Source organism: Megascapheus bottae, chromosome 18 (assembly GCF_031878675.1).
Source record: "Megascapheus bottae isolate mThoBot1 chromosome 18, mThoBot2.hap1, whole genome shotgun sequence".
NCBI lineage: Eukaryota > Metazoa > Chordata > Mammalia > Rodentia > Geomyidae > Megascapheus > Megascapheus bottae.
Window position 1 is genome coordinate 32,116,590 of NC_143526.1, and position 20,398 is coordinate 32,136,987.

A 20,398-nucleotide genomic window follows, 5' to 3' on the forward strand; every position below is an offset into this window, starting at 1 on the left:
TGTTGTTGTTGTTGTTGTTGTTTTCTGGTTAATCGAAGATAGAGTCCCACAGGCTTTTCTGCCCAGGTTGGCTTCAAAACTCTATCCTCAGGTCTCTGCCACCTGAGTAGGTGGATTACAAGTGTGAGCCACTGGCACGGAGAGGGTTGGTTCAGTGCTGCCCTGCAGGAGGTGGCCTGGAGTGTGGGCTCTAGAGCCATTCTGGAATTTCAATCATGGTGCTGACATTTATTTGCTATGTGACCTTGAGCTGGGTCCTTAACCTCTCTGAGCCTAGTGTCCTCAAAGAGTTGTTGGGAGAGATAAACAAGCCAATATAGGCAGATGCTGGCACAGTGCCTGACACACAATGGGCACTCCACAAGAGTTCACTGTGGCTACGCTAGCACAGAGGTTCTTGCGTAGGAAGATGGCAGGAGGTCCTGGGTGCCTGAGCTCTGCAGGTAGGCAGAGCTGAGTGGCACTTCTGTTTACCTACTGAGACATTTAGACTGCAAATCTCAGGGTATCAAGCCAGGAAAGAGGCTACGAGCAGAAACAGCAGCCCAGCCATGTAGACCGACCCCAGACGTAGCCCGAGAGCAGTGTAGGAGAGTTCTGCAGTTCCTTTGTCCTGAGGATCTAGGCCATCCGAGTTCCAGAGATGGGGGCTCCAGTGCCTCACCCAAGGCCACCCAGGGTTCTATGGGGTGTGGTCACCCCAAGGCCCTGTCCCCACTGGGCTCAGCTTCCTGCCCCTGGGCCTTGGGTGCAGAGTTGGCTTCAGGAGGGGTCCACGAATGCCGCTGTGCATGGCCTTCTCCACGCAAATGCAGGGACTGCCATGGAGGCACACACACGTCCCCAGCCGCTGCCTGTGATCATGTCCACCGGGCCGCCGGTGCACAGCATGTCACACTTTGAGACAGTTGCTATGGACACCAATTTAGGCCGCAAACAAGACAGACCTTGAATCTGTCAGGATCGTGGAGCTATCCTGATGGACGGAGCCTGGGATCTCTGCCGGGTGGGCGGCCGTGGGATGCGGGCGCGCAGCCAGCCTCCACTCCACCCTCCTGCTGGCATTCGGCCACCGCTCGGAGCTGTGTCTTCTGACATGAGCGCTAATGCCTGCAGGCCATGTCCCCCCAAAGTTAGCATGGATTATCTCATGTAAACTGGAGGGTCAGGAACCCAGGAGCAGCCTGGCTTTGTGGCTCTGCCCCCCCCTCATCTGTCAGAAAGCTGGGGTCCCAATGACAGCTGAGGCTGCAGCCATGGCTTCCAAGGTGGGTGAGAACAAGCAGTACAGGCTATTGGCCGGAGGCCTTGTTCCTTCACCCAGACTGTCCTCGGGGTGACTGGCCGGTCTACAGCATGGCAGGCAGCCTCTCCAAAACACTTTTTTTTTTTTGTCTTTTAAATCTGGCCCCAGGAGTCACACTGGACCACTACCACCATTCCCTGTGGGTTCCAGGAGCCCATCCTGCCCGGGGTGGACACAGTGCTGGGAGATGGGAGGTGCCTGGTAGAGGGTGGCCATGGCCAGCTCTACCTGTAGGGGTGACACAAGAGAGGAGGGGCAGGAAGGAGGTGAAAAGGCAGGGGGCAGGGCAGCCTGGCCTGGCCCTGGCCTGCTGTGCAGGTGGGAAGCCGTGGGGCTCTTGGGAAGTGCTGGCTGTCTTCCAGATTGGGAAGAGAATAAGAGGATGGGGCGCAGCATCCATCTGACCCCAGCTAGCTCTTGTCAGGAACCACATTGTGCAGACAGTGGGCTGGGCAGGTGAGAAGGGGCGGGGGCAGGCAGGGATGTCATGTGTTCATTTTGGACTTGTCAGACATCTCCAGCGAGATGCCAGGGAGTCTGGGGCTCGAGGGTGAGATTGAGAAGACATAAATTTAGGAGTTGTCAGATCTAGGTGGTGTTCAAAGCCCTATGTAGGGGAAGAGACAGTGTGGAGAGAAGCAGGATGTGGGGAAGCCCCCCGATCCTGTGAGTGCCCAGGGGAGAGGAGGAGAAGCCTTGACAAGAGATGAGGGAGGGGCACCCAAAGACAGGGGCTTGCCTCCGTCTACCTGCATCCTGCCCTCGGTAGCACAGAGGCCCTGGGGTCCCCGTCCACCCTTCCACCCCTTCCTTCAGAGCTCCAGGATGACGAGGTTGTATCTTCCATAGACTGCAGTGCGTCTCTCCAGAACATTTCCCCTCCACAGTACTTCATTCCCTGCCCTTCGTCACTCAGCTGGCAGTGCAGGCCTGTCTCCCCTCTTTCTCCATCACTGATGGGACTGCATTGATCAAGACATCCCTCCCTTCACTTAGACTCTCCCCCTCTGTGGATGCAGCCAGCCTTTCTAGGAACGGCGGATCTAGACGATGTGAGCAGGGACTCACAGACTGAGGAACAGCCCGTGGTGGGCCGGGGTTTTAGGTTCAGTGCCAGCGTGGGTACCAGCCCAGGCGGTGGGGCTGAAGAGGGAAGAGGATTCAGGCAATGATGTAGGCGCTTGAGTTTTGTCTCCAGAAGAACCTTTCTGGCCTAGTCCCTCATTCCCTCCCAGCCCCATTGGGTCTCAAGCTGAGTGGGCAGGCAGGGGCCCTGTGTGGCAGGTAGCAGTGGTGGCCGCAGGTGGAGAGGTACCATGGCGCTCAGGGTGCTAGAGGCAGAAGCTCTGTGATTTTTTCCGATTCCATGAGGCAATGAGGCTTATATTAATGAGAGCTAATTAGGGCATCCGATGGGCCTAAGTATAGCTCATTGACAAAGGCAGTGTAGGCATTACAGCTGCCCCCCCACCCCAGCCCAGCGCCATCCATTTGCTCCCCAAGGTGAGGCCCCTGCAGCTGTGTGGCTGAGGGACTGGCACCCAGGCTAGCCAAGGTAGTCGTCCTGACCAGATACATGCCCTGCCCATCCTCACCCCAACCCTCTGCTGCCCAGAGGGGGAAACTAAAGCTCGTATCGGGGAAGCAGCCAACTGGAGGTCACTGTAAGGAAACAGCAGAGTTCGACATGAATCCAGGCAAGTGATTTCCACCATTCTGCAGAGCATCCTAGCCTGGAAGCCCCCACCCGTCCCCAGGGGACAGGACAGCCATGTGGCACCTAGGCCCTGAGGTTTCTGTGCGATGTACATCGGTCCTCAGCCTAATCCCAGTGAGTGAGAGCCTTGTCTGGTGTCGCAGGACAAGATAGGGAAGCTGGAGGGTGATGAGGTGTCAGGCAAGTGCCCTGTAGTGAGGGGTTAATTTTTAGAAGTAGAGCTGCAGGAAACAGATTTGGGACCAGAGAGCCTTGGAGGCAGCCTTGGGACCTAAGCACCCATTGCCTTTCATTTCTCTACTTCCAGTGGAAAGAAGCAGGAACTAGCCCTGCCCTCAGCCTGATTATGGAGACACAGACTGATAGGCCGGGTGTTACCGGGGGAAGAGAGGACAGCAATGTTAGCAGGGGCAGGAACAGGTGAACAGCAACCCGGGCGGCAGGGGAGTTCCAGTAAAAGGAAAGGACTGGCTAAGTTCTTATCTCTGCAAAGTCTTGCCTGGTCCCCGAGTCCCCAGATGGTGCCTCTCTTCTCCATTCCAAGAACTGGCATTCCAGCCATCACTGCTTCATTCCAATTGGGAAACATGGATATGAGCTTACTGGTCTCTCCGATGTCTGTGGCTCCAGCACACAGGCCAAAGGCTGCTGTCCCTGGACATTTAGTGAGGGCCAGAGCAGGTATTTACAGAGGGTCACACCAGGAATCCTCTGCTCAACTAAAGAGCTGGACTGTGCTGCCCTTGGCTGCAGGTAAGATGGGCCCTGCCTGCTCCTGCTCTGTGGATGGCCTCCCATGGCACTTAGGCAAGGATGCTTAAGGGACCAAAAGATGGGACCAGCAGGAGTCCTCAGCCTGGATCCCGGGGGCTCGGGGGGCTCGCTGTCCAGAGTGCACTCTTCCCAGGCTGGCCTGTCCTGAGGGCTGGGGACCAAGCTTGGGCGTGAGCACTGTGTCCTCGCACATGCAGCCCCTCATGGCGAGGCAGAGCTGGGAAGAGGGTGGGGGTGGGCAGCCCCCCTTCCCCCCTCCCCACATAGTCCACTATATTCTACCAGCCTCTTTACATCCAGCTTCAGCTTCCACATCCAACCAGAAGGTGTGGCTCTCAGTTCTGCTCTCATCCCCACCCCACGATGGCTAAGGCAGACTCCACACTCCCCGCTTTCCTCTTGGCCCTGAGGCCTGCCCTACCCAGCCCACTCCAAGCCAGGCGACAGCTGACTTCTCTCTGTTTTCTCTCTTCAGGACAGCTGCTGCCCAGGAGAGGAGACCTGGGCGCCCTGTTAGGGCGACGGCCCCTGCTTCACGGGCCGGGATCATGAAAGGCCTCGGCGACAGCCGCCCCCGCCACCTGTCTGACAGCCTGGACCCGCCACACGAGCCCTTGTTTGCAGGGTCTGACCGAAACCCCTACCTGCTGTCGCCCACCGAGGCCTTCGCCCGGGAGGCCCGCTTCCCCGGGCAGAGCACCCTGCCGGGAGATGGCCTCTTCCCGCTCAACAACCAGCTGCCAGCGCCCAGCAGCACCTTCCCCCGCATCCACTACAGCTCCCACTTTGAGGTGCCGGAGGAGAGCCCCTTCCCCAGCCATGCCCAGGCCACCAAGATCAACCGGCTGCCCGCCAACCTCCTGGACCAGTTTGAGAAGCAGCTGCCCATCCACCGAGATGGCTTCAGCACCCTGCAGTTTCCCCGGGGCGAGGCCAAGCGCGGTGAGAGCCCTGGCCGCATCCGCCACCTGGTCCATTCTGTCCAGCGGCTCTTCTTCACTAAGGCACCCTCGCTGGAGGGCACAGCAGGCAAGATTGGTGCCAATGGGAACAAGAAGGGTGGCCTGGAGGACGGCAAGGGCCGGAGGGCCAAGAGCAAGGAGCGGGCCAAGGCCGGGGAGCCCAAACGGCGCAGCCGCTCCAACATCTCCGGCTGGTGGAGCTCCGACGACAACTTGGACGGGGAGAGCAGCGCGTTCCGCAGCGGCGGCCCTGTCTCTGGCTTGATGACCCTGGGCCGACAGCCAGAACGCACCCAGCCCCGCTACTTCATGCACGCCTACAACACCATCAGCGGGCACATGCTCAAGGCCGCCAAGACCACCACCACCGAGCTGACCACCCCGCCACCCCCTCCCGCACCCCCTGCCACCTGCCCCAGCCTTGGAGTGGGCTCCGACACCAACTACGTTAAGCGGGGCTCCTGGTCCACTCTCACCCTCAGCCATGCCCATGAGGTCTGCCAGAAGACCTCAGCCACCTTGGACAAGAGCCTACTGAAGTCCAAGTCCTGCCACCAGGGTCTGGCCTACCATTACCTGCAGGTAGGTGTCTGCCAGGGTCAGCGGACTGAGGGCTGGAGACACGGGTGGTATCTTTTGAAGCACTGCTGTACCACAGACCCACTTGGGAAGTGGCTTTGTGCTGAGCCTCTCACTGGTGGGGCCTACTAATAAAGAACCCTCCACTGGGCAGGCTTTAGCCGACATTGATTAGGGTCTTCAGGGCCTGACCTGAAAAGCAGCTAAAACATGGCCCTGGAAGCATGCGCTTGCTCGCTCTCTCTCTCTCTCTCTCTCTCTCTCTCTCTCTCTCTCTCTCTCTCTCTCTCTCTCTCTCTCTGTCTCTTTCTCTCTCTCTTTTCACACACACACACGCCCCAACAATACGTAGCTTTAACGTCAGCCTCTTACCTGCTACCCCCATCAGACTGGGTTCTCCTTGAGGACGGGGTCTGGCTTGGAGGAAGTGTGCAGGATATGTGGGAGGGGATAGACAATGAATGAACAAAGCCTGAGATATGTAAGACAAGGGTCCTGCTGACCGAGACTCCAGGAGGGGACACAGGACCCAGCAGGGAGCAGTGTGGGCGGAGAGGGACAGGGCAGCACTACAGTCACCAGTCCAGGAGTAGAGTCACCAACCCTACCAGTTGGGATTGGGGTTCGGGGAGGCCATGAGCGCTCACCATGCACCAGGGCCATGGAGGTTTTTGCAGGTAGCAGAAGGCTTAAGGACCTCGCTGCTGCTGCACCATTGTAGGAGGGGAGATGTGGCGGCTGAGCAGGGGCACAGAGCCCAGTGGGTAGAGTGATATGGAGCACCCTGCCAATGGAAGGGGCTGCTTCTGTAGTGTTAAGTGCCACCTCCAGGGTTCATCTAGGCACAGGCCTGGCTTAGCTCTTGGAAAACAACAGGAGATTCATCTTGATGAGGAGTGACAAAGCTCTGACTTCTTGACATTCTGCAGAGACAGTGAAACACTTTTTTTTTGGGGGGTGGGTGTTGTTCATCAATCACAGGATAGTGAAATCCTGGCAACTGTTCAAACCTATGAAGAGTTTTTGTGCCTTTCTAGCCACTTGTTTGGTTCCAATACCAGGTGTTTTGAAACAGGGAGAGAGTGTGATCACTGCCCCTCAGCATGGTACCGTGGGGTCTGATCAGATAGAATGGCCTCCGGGGAGAGGCCACGTGGGTTGGTCTTAGATTCTGAGCAGGAATACACAAGGTCCCCATCTCAAGGACAGTGTGGGCAGTGGGAACTGGATGTGCAGTCAGCTGCGGTATGATGGAGGCTAAGGTCGTTACTGTGGGCGAGTCCCCCGCTGGAGGTGCCCCCAAGGGGATTCTCAGCCAGAAGTAGCCCCTGGCATCTGAGACCATGGAACCCCTATGCACTGAGTGCATGCTGGAGCGGGGTGCTGTGTGCACTGGAACATGTCTCAGCATCAATGCAGAGGTGTGCAGTCCTGTGTGTGCAGTGTGGGGGTGTGCTGAGGTGTGTCAACGTGGACATGTGGGGGTGTGGGTCCCAATGCAGCAGTTACTGACATCAGCATGGGAGGTGTGGCATCTGGGGGAGGATCCGTGGGAATGATGTGGGCATGTTCGAGGTGGGTGTCCTGGGGTAGAAGCTTATCCTGGGGTGTAGACAGCAAATTGCGCTGCTTTGTGTGTGTTGAGATCTGTACACACAATGAGGCACTCTCCCTCTGCGTCGGGGCTCAGCGTGAGGACCCAGCTCCAGGTTCTGAAGCATCAAGAGCTTAGATGTGCTACTTCCTCCCCAAGTGCCATCCAAACAATGAGTGAGTGACCAGGAGGGCTGGCTGTGCCCACTGGCTCCCACCACCAGAACCATTGGGGTCAAGGTGACCCATGGTGACCTCACAGCTGTGACCTCAGTTGTCTAGGATCCCTGGGGCTCACATGGGAGAACTGGGCCTTTCCACTGGCTTTGGGACTGCCCCATCCCTCTGTTCTGCACCTCAATTTCCCCAATTTGGGACAAAGAAGGCCCGATCAGCTCTGCGCCTCCTCTCCCCTGTGCTGATGTACCAGGGACTCTGACCCCTGTCCTAGGGTCAGCTCTGGTTCCTGGTCTGGAGGCCTTGGGCCTGGTGCTCCCATCTGTACAGTGGGGTCATGCAATGTGACCAGGGAGAGCACAAATGAAGCAACAGGGCACTGTGGGTGCTGAGGAAGCTCGGCCTTGGCAGAGGCCATTCTGATCCAAAGCCTCCCACAGTTCTGCTGGGGCAGACTCAGCTTGGGCTCCATAGTGAAATCAAAAGGTTGGAGAGGGGCAGCGGTGTGAAGGCCCGGCAGTGAAGCTGCCACAGAGCTAGTTCTGGAACCCAGGTACCTGTCCCTACTCAGGGCCTTCTGATGAGAAATTAAAGCTAGCGCAGAAGGCCCAACGCCCAGGAGAGGGGCGGTCCTGAAGTTCCATTTCCCAGGTGCCAAGGCCAGGCCGCACCCCCTCTCCCCACTGAGTCCTGGCCCTGGATATCCCCAGGTGCCCGGTGGTGGTGGTGAGTGGAGCACCACGCTGCTGTCCCCCCGGGATGGGGACTCCACAGCCGAGGGCCCCATCCCCTGTCGGCGTATGCGCAGCGGCAGCTACATCAAGGCCATGGGCGATGAGGACAGCGACGAGTCCGGTGGTGGCAGTCCCAAGCCCTCACCCAAGACTGCAGCAAGGCGTCAGAGCTACCTGAGAGCCACGCAGCAGTCCCTGGGAGAGCAGAGCAACCCCCGCAGGTGAGCCACACCTCTGCACCCCGTCACACCCACAGGTGAGGCCTGAGAGTACCACCCTCCAGGGCTAGTCTTTGCCCCGCCCCTGGCCCCACCCCTTGTGAGCCCCTCCCCTTGCTGAAGCCCCACCCCTGGAGTCTTCAGCACCTGCAAACTCTGCTCACTGGTCAGCTGTGCCCCTAGGTGAACCTTCCCTCAGGCTGGCCCTTCCCTGAGATCCTCATGCTTAGTCTGGCCCTGCACATGAACCAGTTGTGCCCGAAGAAGCCCCACGATGAAACGTCCATGAGTCCCACCCCCAGCGCAGGTGAGCCTCATCTTTTGGCTAACCCCACCCATAATGAGAACTTCACCTGGGTGACTGGTCCAGGTAAGCTGCCTCAGGAGACACATCTCCAGGTAAGTTCCACTCTCTCAGGGGAGCTGCCTCGGGGGACTCTTTCCGGTGAGTGCCTCTGCCCTTAGCAAGCCTAGATTACTGTACCAGCACTGGTCAGGGAAAGTGTCTTCCTGCTGCCCTTTGTCCTGTAACTGGACCCTAGGATGGGCTCCAGGATTGGAGGGGAGAGTGAAATCAGAAATAGAAAAGAGAACACCCTTCCTGGAATTCCACTGTGGCAGCCTCATCCTGTGCTTTAACAGAGGAAGCCTGCTTAATCCTAGCTCCTTACCTCCTTGGAAGTGAGCCACAGCTTCACAGAGGAAGTGGCCAAGGAAGATGGGGACAGAAGAAAGGGAGCAGGATTGGCAGGTGATGGGGGGGCAGCCAGGAATGGGCTTGGCTGGGCAAGGTCAAGTATGGCCTGGGGTTGGAATCTGGAACTCCACCAAGCCCGCCCCAGCTCTCTGAGCTTCAGATTTCCCAAGTGAGGAGACTGATCTGGTTGACTAGTCCTGACAACCTGCCATTTTATGAATGACCAGTGAGCATTAAGGTGAGAGAGGTGCTAGGACCAGGGCACAGGCCTTGTATGAAAGAACCGTAGTAAGACTAAGTGGCTGCTATCTGTTGGCACAGGTCTTGCTGGCCTCTGTCTACTCCAGTACACTTGAATCTGTAGCATTACATGCTTACTCCAGTCCTGGCAGGCAGACAGGGTCATTCAACGCTCTGTGTGAGAGGACACCAAGTCTGTAGCAAGGGTGCTGAGTTGACTGACTTCACCCGCTGGATTCCAATAAAGCCTCTGTGGTGTGACCTATAGAGATACTCAGGGGCATATTTCCAGAATAAGCGTTGAGGGGCAGAGCTGGCTTCACAGACTCAATAGTGGGTCTTTGGAGAGCTGGTAGAAGTTACCTGGACATCGCAGCCCTTAGGGAATTCCTAGTCAAAGGTCACTGCTGTAAACCTCTTTCTCTCTCCAGTCTCTGAAGTGACCCAAGTTTCCAGGGAGGAAGGGTTGGGATGAGGACTGCACACTTGGCCTCAGGCCTAAGACAGTCAAATGCAAACTTGTGCTGCCACCTTGTGTCTGCATCAGGCATGACAGATGCAGGCTGAGAGCGCTCCCTTTGTCAGTGCTTCTCACCCAGCCAGGCTGGCTGCAGTAGCTTCATTTCACCCTCTACCACTGGGTGATCTCTTGGCCATTCTTTTCCCCTCTGGGCCTGTTTTCCGGACTTAACAATGTGAGGACTGAGCCCTGTCTTCTCTCTATCCCACTCCAGGAGTTTGGACCGCCTGGACTCAGTGGACATGCTGCTGCCTTCCAAGTGTCCTAGCTGGGAAGAGGACTACAACCCCATCAGCGACAGCCTCAATGACTCCAGCTGCATCAGCCAGGTGAGGACAGCCTGAAGACCAACGGGCTCGGGAGAAAGTGGACATTAAGGCCCAGCCTTGTCCAGGGTCCCCAGATATCTCTATTGTGCTTCTGTTTGGTCTTGGTTCCTGAAGCTTCTTGTGTGTGTCTCTCTGTTCCACCGACTGTCCTGTGGCCGGAGAGCATTGGACCCCTAAGCAGAGGATCCCAAGGGACAATGCATACTCACTGCAGAGACCTGGGCTGCCAGCAGAGGCTCTGGGCCTCATTACTCTTCATTGTGTTCAGAGCCAAGGGAACAGAGAACTGGAGACCTGGCTTTGTGAGTCCTGGCCTTGACATCAATGTAGGAATCTGACACAAGTCACCTTCCTTCCCTGTGCCTGGTTTTCTAATTGAGCACAGGAGGAGGGTGGTGTCTATATCAGAGTTGTGAGTGGGTAGATTAACATCTTGAACTTACTGTACTCAGCAAGAGCTACCTTTATGCTTCTCACTATCTTGCTGTGTGACCTTAGGAAACTTACTTCTCTGCTTTGGGTCCCTGGATTCACTGAGGAAAATAGGTCTGGCAGGGCCAGCCCTTCCATGAATCGTGACAGGCACACCTCATATTCCTTCAATTCTAAGCAGTTAACTCCTTGAATTTTCACAGCCACCCCCAGAGGTGGTTAGATCCCCACATTCCAGAGGGGAAAACCGAGTGAGGTCTCACAGCTAGGAGGAGGGAAAGCTGACCAGGGAGCTCAGCTCTTGATATGGAGATAGTACCTTAGAGTTTGCAGCTTCTTTATGATATGGGTAGGGAAATGAGGCCCAGAGAGGGGCCTTGGGGAGTGGCACAGTTAGCAGTGGGAAGACCCGGCCTCTTCTCTGTAGGAATGAGTTCTGCACACAGCTGATAGACTCACAGCCAGGAAGGGTTGACGTGGGGCTCATCGGCACAGTGCTTACTTGTTATGAATGAGACTTGAGGAGCTCACTGCTCATCACTCCATGGTCCTGGTCTGTCCAGAGCCTTCCCTAGCCTGGAGATACCCAAGAATCTGACCTCAGACATGAAGAGGGCACATCTGTCACTTTTACCCGGGTCCCTGAAAGTGACACCTACAGAGCCATCCCAGCTTCTATCTGTATACCTGCTGCTCCCCTCACCCCAGCTTCTGAGACCCCAGCATACACACACGTGTATGTGTGTGTGTGTGTGTGTGTGTGTCTGTGTTTGTGTCTGTGTCTGTGTGTTCTGGTAGGGGGCTTGAACTCAGGGTCTAGGCACTATTTCTTAGCTTTTTCTCTCAAAGCTGGCACACTGCTCCTTGAGCCACAGTTCCACTTTTGGCTTTTTGATGGTTCATTGGAGGTAAGAGTCTTATAGCTATGAGCTGCGATCCTCAGATCTAGGCCTCCTGAGTAGCTAGGATTACAGGTGCGAGCCTACAACCCCCTCCCACACTGTGAAGGAAGCTAGAGTTTTTACTTGGGTCTGATACATCCTGGCCCTTCCCCTTGGCCTACTGCAGGCGCCTGGCTCATTTCTGGGCCTCACAGATGTAACCAGCATCTCTGTCTACCCCATGCTCGCTGGACTTGCTCCCCCTCCACCCCTTCCCCTCCGCAGCTTCATCCTCTCTGGGCTCAGAGTTCTGCACAGCTGGTGTCTGGTGTCTCAGATGCTTAGAGAGAACCCCCTCCCCCCACCCCTGTCCCTTGAGTACCTTCCTGCAGGCAGGTACTTCTCTTGTCCCTGCCAGACACCTACCCTCAGACTTTGCTGATTATCTGTGCCCCTCCCTGTCTCTCCTGTTCTACCTTTCCTTTCTGTGTCTCTGACCCTTTAAGTCTCCATTCACACTTTTCTTGGTTTACATGTGTGTACTGACCTTAATTTTTTTCCATGTCACTCACCTTCTCCATCTCTGTCTCCAGGCACCTGGAACACAAAAAGGCTCATGGAATTGGCTGGGCTGTGGACTCCCACAGAAATCACCCCTACCTCCCAACCCAACCCTACCTGACTCCCAGTCTTGAGGGTTCTCTAACCACCCCCTGGCCAGTGCCTGGCAGATGACTCCAGAGGCTGTCTCTGATCTGGGGTGAGGCCTCAGTGGGGTGTCCATGTCCCAGGGGCTGCTCAGGAATAGGACTTACAAATAGCAGACTATAGGTTCTCAGTGATGCCAAGTGAGGTCTAGCAGTGGGGGGCCAAGCCGGTATGAGGTCAGACCACCCAAACTCCAGCTCCCTGGCACCTGGGCCTGAGCAGCTCAGCCCTGTCCCTGCCCCAGCCCTGGCCTCCTAACCCTCCCCCTCTCTTTCCTGCAGATATTTGGACAGGCCTCCCTGATCCCCCAGTTGTTTGGCCATGAGCAGCAGGTCAGTATGATTGCTATTCTGTGCACCCAATCCCAAGCACAGGCCTAGAACCCAGCCCGGGCAGGCACGTGTCCCCTTCAGGGAGAACAGAGTGAGGCTCACATTGGTGACTGACACTACAACCCCCATACCCCTGTCACTTCACTTCTGTGCCTCAGTTTCCTCTTCCTAAAAATGGCAAACTGGGCGGATGTCAGCAACTCACACTTGCCATACTAGCTACTCAAGCGGCTGAGGTCTTAGGATTACAGTTCAAATCCAGCCCAAGCAGGAAAGTCTGTAAGCCTCTTTTTCCTTGTATCAGTTGTGTTGAACCCAGGGCCTGGGCACTGTCCCCAAGTCTCTTTGTGCTTAAGGTTAGCATTCTGCCACTTGAGCCACATTGCCTCTTGTGGTTTTTGAGTGATTAATTGGAGATGCGTCTCATGGGGACTTTTCTGCCTGGAGTTGACTTGGAACCAAAATCCTCAGATCTCAGCCTCCGGAGTAGATAGGATGACAGGCATGAGTCACCAGTGCCCAGCTCGTGAAACTCTTATCTCCAGTACACTATTCAGAAAAAGCCAGAAGTGCTATTGTAGCTCAAGTGGTAGAGTGCTAGCCTGGAGCAAAACCTCAAGGATAGTGCCCATGCCCTGAGTTCAAGTCCCAGGCTTATTTTTTTTTAAGTGTGTGGGGGGGGGCATGGGGGCAATGAGCTAGGTTCTATGAATAAGTCAAGAAATCACGAAGTCGAGCACGCTTTTAATCTCAGCACTTGGGAGATAGAAGCATGGGGATCATGGTTTTGTGGCCAATTGGCCTAAGCCAGGAGAGATGGAAGGAAGGAAGATTGGGTCCAGAACAATGGGTCTTCTGGCTCCCTCCCCCACCCCCACCCCAAGCCTAGGCTAGCCTGGGAAGAGTTTCCTTTGGCCAGGACGGGGTGGAAGGGGCTGGGTCTGTAGTATTAGCTGCCAGGTCCTGGCCCCCTTGGCCCTGAGTTCTGACTTTTCCTCTTTCCTATAGAACCTTTAAGAACATGGGAAAAATAAAGAGAATTTTGAAACTTTCAGAAGTTGGCAGAGGTCACATCTAAAGGGCTCCTTTCGATCCTGTGTACATATATTCTACCCCTGGAGGTGCCCTCCCCCCCTTCCTCCCCCACCAGAAAGTGGGGCAGGCAAGGTGATGAGATAAGCTCAGTCCCTCAGGGTAGCCAGGAACAGACCAGGGGCCCATCTGAGGCCACACCTCCTTCAGGGCAAAGGTAGGGCTGCACCATCTCAGCTGTGGATATCTTCCCTGTCCGAGGCCAGGTTCTAAGAACCCTGTGTGAACACGGTATTCTAGAGGCCTTTAGGGGCCCTCAGCAGGCCAGGCGACCTCTTCATCCTCTAACCCCAGCAGGAGTATGGTGAGGGTCACGGGAATCTCCCGAGTCCTCAGTGAGAGTGCAGCAACACTGACTCTCCACCCTGCCCTCCACTTGTGAACATCTTTTGGCAGTACTGAAATTTGAACTCAGGGCCTGGTCCTTACTAGGCAGACTCCAAGCCTGAGCCCTTCCTGAGCTTCTTTTTGCTCAAAGCCAGCGTCCTACCACTTGAGCCACAGTGCTACTTCCAGCTTTCTCTGAGTAGTTTATTAGAGTCTCAGCCTTGGGGCCAAGAGTTTGGCCTAGTGATTAAGTGCTTGCCTAGCATGCACGAAGACCCGGGTTCGATTCCTCGGTACCACATACATAGAAAAAAGCCAGAAGTGGTGCTGAGGCTCAAGTGGCAGAGCTCTAGCCTTGAGAAAGTCCAAGGACAGTGCTCAGGCCCTGAGCTCAAGGCCAGGACTGGCAAAAAAAAAAAAAAAAGAGTCTCAGCCTTTCCTGCCCCAGCTGACTTCCTCAAATCTCAGCTTCCGGAGTAGTTAGCATTATAGGGGTAAGCCACCAGCGCCCAGCTTCCCTGGTTGTTTTTAGGACAGGGTCTTGCCTCCCTCCTGTGCATCTCAGCCTTGATCTGCCTACATGCGGGTGTCCCATAGTTGCTAGGATCACAGGCATGTACCACTATATCCAACTCTTCCCTGTGAGGATAATTTTGTGGACTTCTCTGCCCTGGTGGCCTCAAACTGCAATCCTCCCATTCTTAGCCTCCTAATTAACTAGGATTCCAGGCATGACCCATCAGCATCTGGCTTGCATCTTAACCAATCTTCATGAAACTTCATTCTCCATCCACTTAGTTTTGCCTGTATTAGCAGATGCAAATGACCAAAGGTTCATTCTTGGATTTTATTATGCATATGCAATACATGTTATCTCATTTAGTCCTGACAGGACTGTGGAACTGAGACTGTGATCAGCCCCATTGTATAGAGGAGAAACTGAGGCACAAAGTGAACAAATGACTTGCTTATGTTCAAACTGCAAGGAGGGCTGAAACCCTGCCAGTCTGGTTCTAGAACTGCAGTGTTATGGTGCAATCTTAAAGCAAGACCTAGTTTCCCTCCCTCTGTGGTGGCAGAGGATAAACAACAATTGTTTTTAATTCCCTTCTAAGTGAATTCTGTGTACCTCATGTAGATAGCATTTTAATATGTTGACCCTGAGCAGTAGAATTCAGCTGTGATAGAAAATTTTCTACCAAGGGCCGGTAGTTTAGCCTAGTGGTAAAGTGCTTGCCTAGCATGCACGAAGACCTGGGTTCGATTCCTCGGTACCACATACATAGAAAAAAGCCGGCAATAGTGCTGAGGCTCAAGTGGTAGAGCTCTGGCTTTGAGAAAGTCCAAGGACAGTGCTCAGGCCCTGAGCTCAAGCCCAAGACTGGCCAAAAAATAAAATAAATTTTTCTACCAAGCCAAGTGCTGGTAGCACACCTGTAATCCTAGCTACTCGGGAGGCTGAGATCTAAGGATCATGGCACAAAGCCAGCTGTGGCTCAAAAGTCCATGAGACCCTTACCTCCAATTAACCACCAGAAAACTGGAAGTGGCACTGTGGCTCAAATGACAGATCACTAGCCTTGAGATGAAGAGTTGAGGGACACTGCCCAGGCCCAAAGTTCAAGCCCCATGACCAGCCAAAAAGAAAAGAATACATTCTACCATCCATACTTGTCCATTGTAGCCACTAGTCACTAGTCACACGTGGCTTTTCAGCAGGTGAAATGTGACCATCAAACTTACTCAATCCAATTAATTTAATTTAAGTGGGTGCCAGTGACTCACACTTTTATCCTAGCTACTTAGGTGGCCGAGATGTGCAGAAATATGGTTTAAAGGCAGCCTGGGCAGTAAAGCCTGCAAGATTTTATCTCTAAAATACCAGCAACAAGCCAGGGTGGAGATGTAGCTCAAGTGGTTGAGTATTAGCCTAATAAGCAAGCCAACAAGCATGAAACACTTAAGTACAAACCCCAGTACTGCGAATAAGAAAAGAATAAAAAGAGCCAGGAGCGTGGCCTAGTGGTAGAGTGCCTACATGAAGCCCTGGGTTCAATTCCTCAGTATCACATTCACAGAAAAAAATCGGAAATGGTACTGTGGCTCATGTGGTAGAGTGCTAGCACTGAGAAAGCCCAAGGACAGTTCCCAGGCCCTGTGTTCTAGCCCAGGACTAGCAAAAATTAGACAGACAGATATAAAAAGAAAAAAAAGACAACAACAAACACCCACACATAGCTAGTGGCCACCAAGTTGGACAGCACAGATTCCAGCGTTCCCAACACTGCATTTTAGGTAAGGACCATCCAGAATGTTCTACTTTACCCAGATGAGCAAAGACTGGCCCAGAGAGCACAGTGATAACACAGATCATACCGCTGCCCGGACCGTGCTCTGCCGCCTTGTTCCTTTTCCTCTCCTGGCTCTGGTCTTGCTTAAGGCCTCTACCTACTATCCAGAGTTTACTTTGTGGTCCACAGCTATCAGCCTGAGACAAGGGCCAGAGAATGCTTCATGAACCCCCAGAAAATACATGGTATATAATGAGACCTCTCTGTGCGCACACTTCCAGCCTTAGATTTGCACAATCCTTAGACGAGTCATCTCTGGAGGGACACTTGGGAACCTGGTAGGCAAGACTGAAACAAACAGAAGATGGCAAATCACACACACACACACACACACACACACACACACACACACACAACACCAGTAGTCAAGTTAACATCCTGGGATATTTCAACTCTCTTCTCATTGTAGAAACGGGAAGCATTCAGGCCCTGAGGGGTGAGAGGGGTGTTCATTTCTTCAGGGCTCCCATCTGCACATCTGTGCCCTGGGTAAAATGAGAGGAGGGGCAGGCTGAGGAGAGCTCCGCCAAGCGCCCCTCCCACCCCATCCTACCCCAGGGGGGCAGAGCTGGCCCCTGACGCCTGCCTTTGCCTGGGCAGGTACGGGAGGCAGATCTGAGTGACCAGTACGAGGCAGCCTGTGAGTCAGCCTGCAGCGAAGCAGAGTCGACGGCAGCAGAGGTGCTGGACCTGCCCCTGCCCAGCTACTTCCGCTCCCGCAGCCACAGCTACCTGCGCGCCATCCAGGCAGGCTGCTCACAGGAGGAGGACAGTGTCTCCCTGCAGTCCCTCTCCCCCCCGCCCAGCACCGGCAGCCTCAGCAACAGCCGCACGCTTCCAAGTGAGTAGTGTCACCTCGGGGAGACCTGGTGGCCTGTAGACCAGCGTTGGGGGATGCGGAGGAGTAGTCTGTACCAGGTTGAAGTTGGAGCAAAAGCCAGAGGTCTTGGGACTGAGCTAGAGTCCACTTGGGGCTGACTCTGGGGAAGGCTGGAGCCTGGGGGACCCTTGACTGCCAGCCACCTGCTGGACTTAACCTGTGAGGATCACGTCGACTGGCAAACCCAACAGAGAGCGAGGGGTGGGAAGCCCCGAAGTGGTTGCCAGGGTCTCTCTTTTTCACAATCTAAGGAAGTCAGCTCTTCCCAACGCTCATCCACAACTCACGCACGACCAGAGGATGGCAGAGGGAGAATTGTGATAATAGACAAAGAGCCAAGGCCAAGGGGAAAACACAGATGAGGGCTTTGAGCTTGCCAGTTCTCTTTCCTGAGCCTCAGTTTCCCCGTCTATAAACCAGACTCCAGAGAGGTCTTGGGGAGCTGAAGACAAGACAGGAAGCTTACCCTCCTACCACAAGCAGGCAGGGCAGTGACCTGGGGTGGCTGTTCTCACTGCTTGTCAGACTTGACTGAGTGAGAGGGCTGGAGGCCGAGACAGCTGCTACAAGTGCTCTACTGGGATTCACAGTGAGAAAAAGATCCCATCCCTACACACACAGGGAACAGACACCTAACCAAGCTGGTCTCTGCACTGTCCCTTCCCCACTCTCTCTTCCTGCCCCACATTTATTCATGTCCCTCAAGTCCCTTTCATGTAGGAACACACACACACACACACACACACACACACACACACACACACACACACACACACCAATAAATAACCCCATGATGGCATTGAGAACTCAGGTTCTGTGTCAGGTCACCATGTGCCTCTCTCAACCAATAACAGCCTGTGATTTAAAAATCCAAGTTACTTAAATTGTTTCCTAACCTCCCCGCCCCAGCATACCTTGCCAAAATAGGACTAGGCTAACTACCACTCAAATTGCTGCTCATCAAGGAAAAGCACTGGGCAAAGACCTGGGTTCAATCCCCAACACCAGTAGGAACAAAAAGGGGAGTGGGCCAGAGAACAGAGATCCAGAGACTTACAGTCCATAGTGATTCTGAAGTCATTCTGGGCAAATACTTTCAGACAGGGAACGTTCCCTGAGTGTCTCCTACACTGGAGAATGTGGCCTTTAGGCAGCAGCTGCTTTCCTTAGGTGGCTTCCTTCCAGAAGGAAGTTAGGGAGCTAGATGCTTTTTTTACATCTCCAGTGATCTCATAGCCAGGTGATCCTGTGCCTGCCTCAGACCCTACGTAGGTTTTCTAGTCAAAGGAAATCCCTTGGCCCACAGCCACACCCCACAATTATTTTTGAGTCAGGCCACTTTCTCTCCTAACTTCCTGAAGGCCTTAACCTTCCTGTCCCTCTTCTGACCAGCTGAGCACCTCTAGTAGGTCACGCTTCAGAGGTCAGTAAAAGGTGTTAGAACCACACCCTGGCTCGGGTCTGATCCTCAAGTTGTATGTTAACCTTGGCTTCATCTCTGTCCCCGGGGTGAATCTGGAGAATGCTCTTCTGCATGGAGAGATGGGGACTGACAGACTTACTTTCCAATTCAGCAAGTTCTGGGCTCTCTCTATTTCCTCTAAATACTCCCTACAGATCGGCTTTTGTTTTGTATGTTTTTTTTGTTGTTGTTGTTGTTTTGTTTTTAATGAGTTCTGCTCTTTCTCACAGCCCAAAGGAGCCCATCTTGCTTTCTACATTTTTCCAGGAAAATGTCTTGCCTGCACCCATCCACTCTCCTTAAGTGACTGTAGAAGACAATTTTACCCAGCATCTTGACCCACATATAATCCCAGGGTCTTGAAAATAAGCTCAAAACAAAACAAAAGAACAAGAGTTAGATGCATGGCTTGAATGGAAGCCTAGCAATCACAACCTCTGAGTCAAACCCTAATACAGAAAGGAAGGAGGAAGCAGGAAGGGAGGGAGGAAAGAAGGAAGGAAGGAGGGAGGGAGGGAGAGAAGGAAGGAAGGAAGGAGGGAAGGAAGGAAGGAAGGAGGGAAGGAGGGAGGGAGGGAAGGAAGGAAGGAGGGAAGGAGGGAGGGAAGGAAGGAAGGGAAGAGAGGGAGGGAAGGAAGGATGGAAGGAAGGAAGGAAGGAAGAAAGGAAGGAAGGAAGGAGGGAAGGAAGGAAGGAAGGGCTCCTTTATCAAACTTCACTACCATCTGCTGAAAAGGTGTCAGCATGTACATTTTCCACAAGATGCTTTACTTCTATCTGCCAGAAACTTGTCATAATTAGATCATTCAACTGTGTCTATATTGTGAACAGCACCCCTCCTGATAACTCGACATCCTTAATCAGTGTGAAACTTGTGCAGCCATACCTGGCAATCCTGCCATGATTGCCTGCCTCCACATGGACGCTGACACGCACAGCTGCTCCTCACCCAGCCACTGTCTACCTAGGGGAGGTGGGTGGGCTCAGAGGACCCTCTCCCTCATTATCTGTCCAAGGAGTGAGTCTTTGGGACTCCACCCTGGGGACTGTTGCTCCCTCTCCCTGTCCCTTGAGGCAGGAGGGAGATGCCCCGGAGGGGCTGGTGCTGAGGCTCTGGGAGCTGATCTTGGATGGCTGTGGGAGGATGTGCAGCCCCACACCATGCAGAGCTGGCAGCTTCCCAGCTCCAAGGCTGCCACTCTCTTCCCTCCCCCTCTCTGACCCAGATTCCACATTCCAGAAATAGCTCTGGCAGGTGACTGGCAGGCCGCCCTGCTCCAGCTGGGATGTGGGGACTGGAGCAGCTAGGCTGTAGGTATATGGGTACAGGACCCTCCCCAGCAAAGGACACCAGGAAGGAACATGAGAGCTGAGACCAGCCCCATGCCCCATGCCTCTCTTCTCTATGACTCTCAGAAAAACGAAGGAAGAGCAGGGAGGAGACTTCTTCCCCATCTTTCCTCTCTCCTCCCCCTCCCATCTTTGCCTTCTGTCTCTCCCTCAGCCCTCAGATCTCCCCCCTCCCACTTCCTATCCTTCTTTGTCTCTTCTACTCCTGAATCACATGAAGGCTGGGATTTCACACAGGGGTCTTTGTAAATCTGGGTGCTATTGCTCCTGCCTCTGCTGCACCGTGCTTGCAGACATGTTCATATGAATGGGCACATCCACACATGTGTTTGCACACTTGGGGTCACTCTGGTGGTACTGGATGCTGAACTTGGTCAGGTTCTGGCCAAGAAAACACCCTGCTTTCTGCTGAGAGGAGGGGTGCTGAGTTCCAGTTTCAGCTCTTCTGCATCACTCTAGGAAGGTACAAGCCCTTTCTGGGCCTCAAATTCATTTTCTGTGAGGTTTGTTGTTGTTATTGTTGTGTCTGTTGTTGTTGTCAGTATTGTGGTATGAACTCAGGGTCTGGGTCTTGTCTCTGAACTTCTTTGCCCAAGGCTAGCACTCTACTACTTGAGCCACCATTCTGCCTTGGACTTTTTAGTAGTTAACTGGAGATAAAGAATCTCTTGGACCTACTTGGCTTGGAACTGTGATCCTCAGATCTTAGCCTCTGGGTAGTAGGATTATAGGCATAA

The 20,398-nt window shown here is 54.1% G+C and overlaps 1 protein-coding gene across 4 annotated transcripts in view; it reads left to right on the forward strand.

Annotated features, from left to right (window-relative positions):
* The window catches only part of Dlgap4 (DLG associated protein 4), a 102,682-nt gene that overhangs the window by 30,629 nt on the left and 51,655 nt on the right, over nt 1-20,398 (forward strand). For 3 of the 4 annotated variants that reach the window (XM_090352288.1, XM_090352287.1, XM_090352290.1), the window contains exons 2-6: nt 4,273-5,341; nt 7,819-8,063; nt 9,732-9,846; nt 12,149-12,199; nt 16,570-16,810. In XM_090352288.1, the coding sequence (XP_090208414.1) occupies nt 4,346-5,341; nt 7,819-8,063; nt 9,732-9,846; nt 12,149-12,199; nt 16,570-16,810 (1,648 nt within the window). In that variant the 5' untranslated portion in view covers nt 4,273-4,345. The remainder of the gene's footprint in view (nt 1-4,272; nt 5,342-7,818; nt 8,064-9,731; nt 9,847-12,148; nt 12,200-16,569; nt 16,811-20,398) is intronic. The other variant, XM_090352289.1, reaches the window with a different exon arrangement.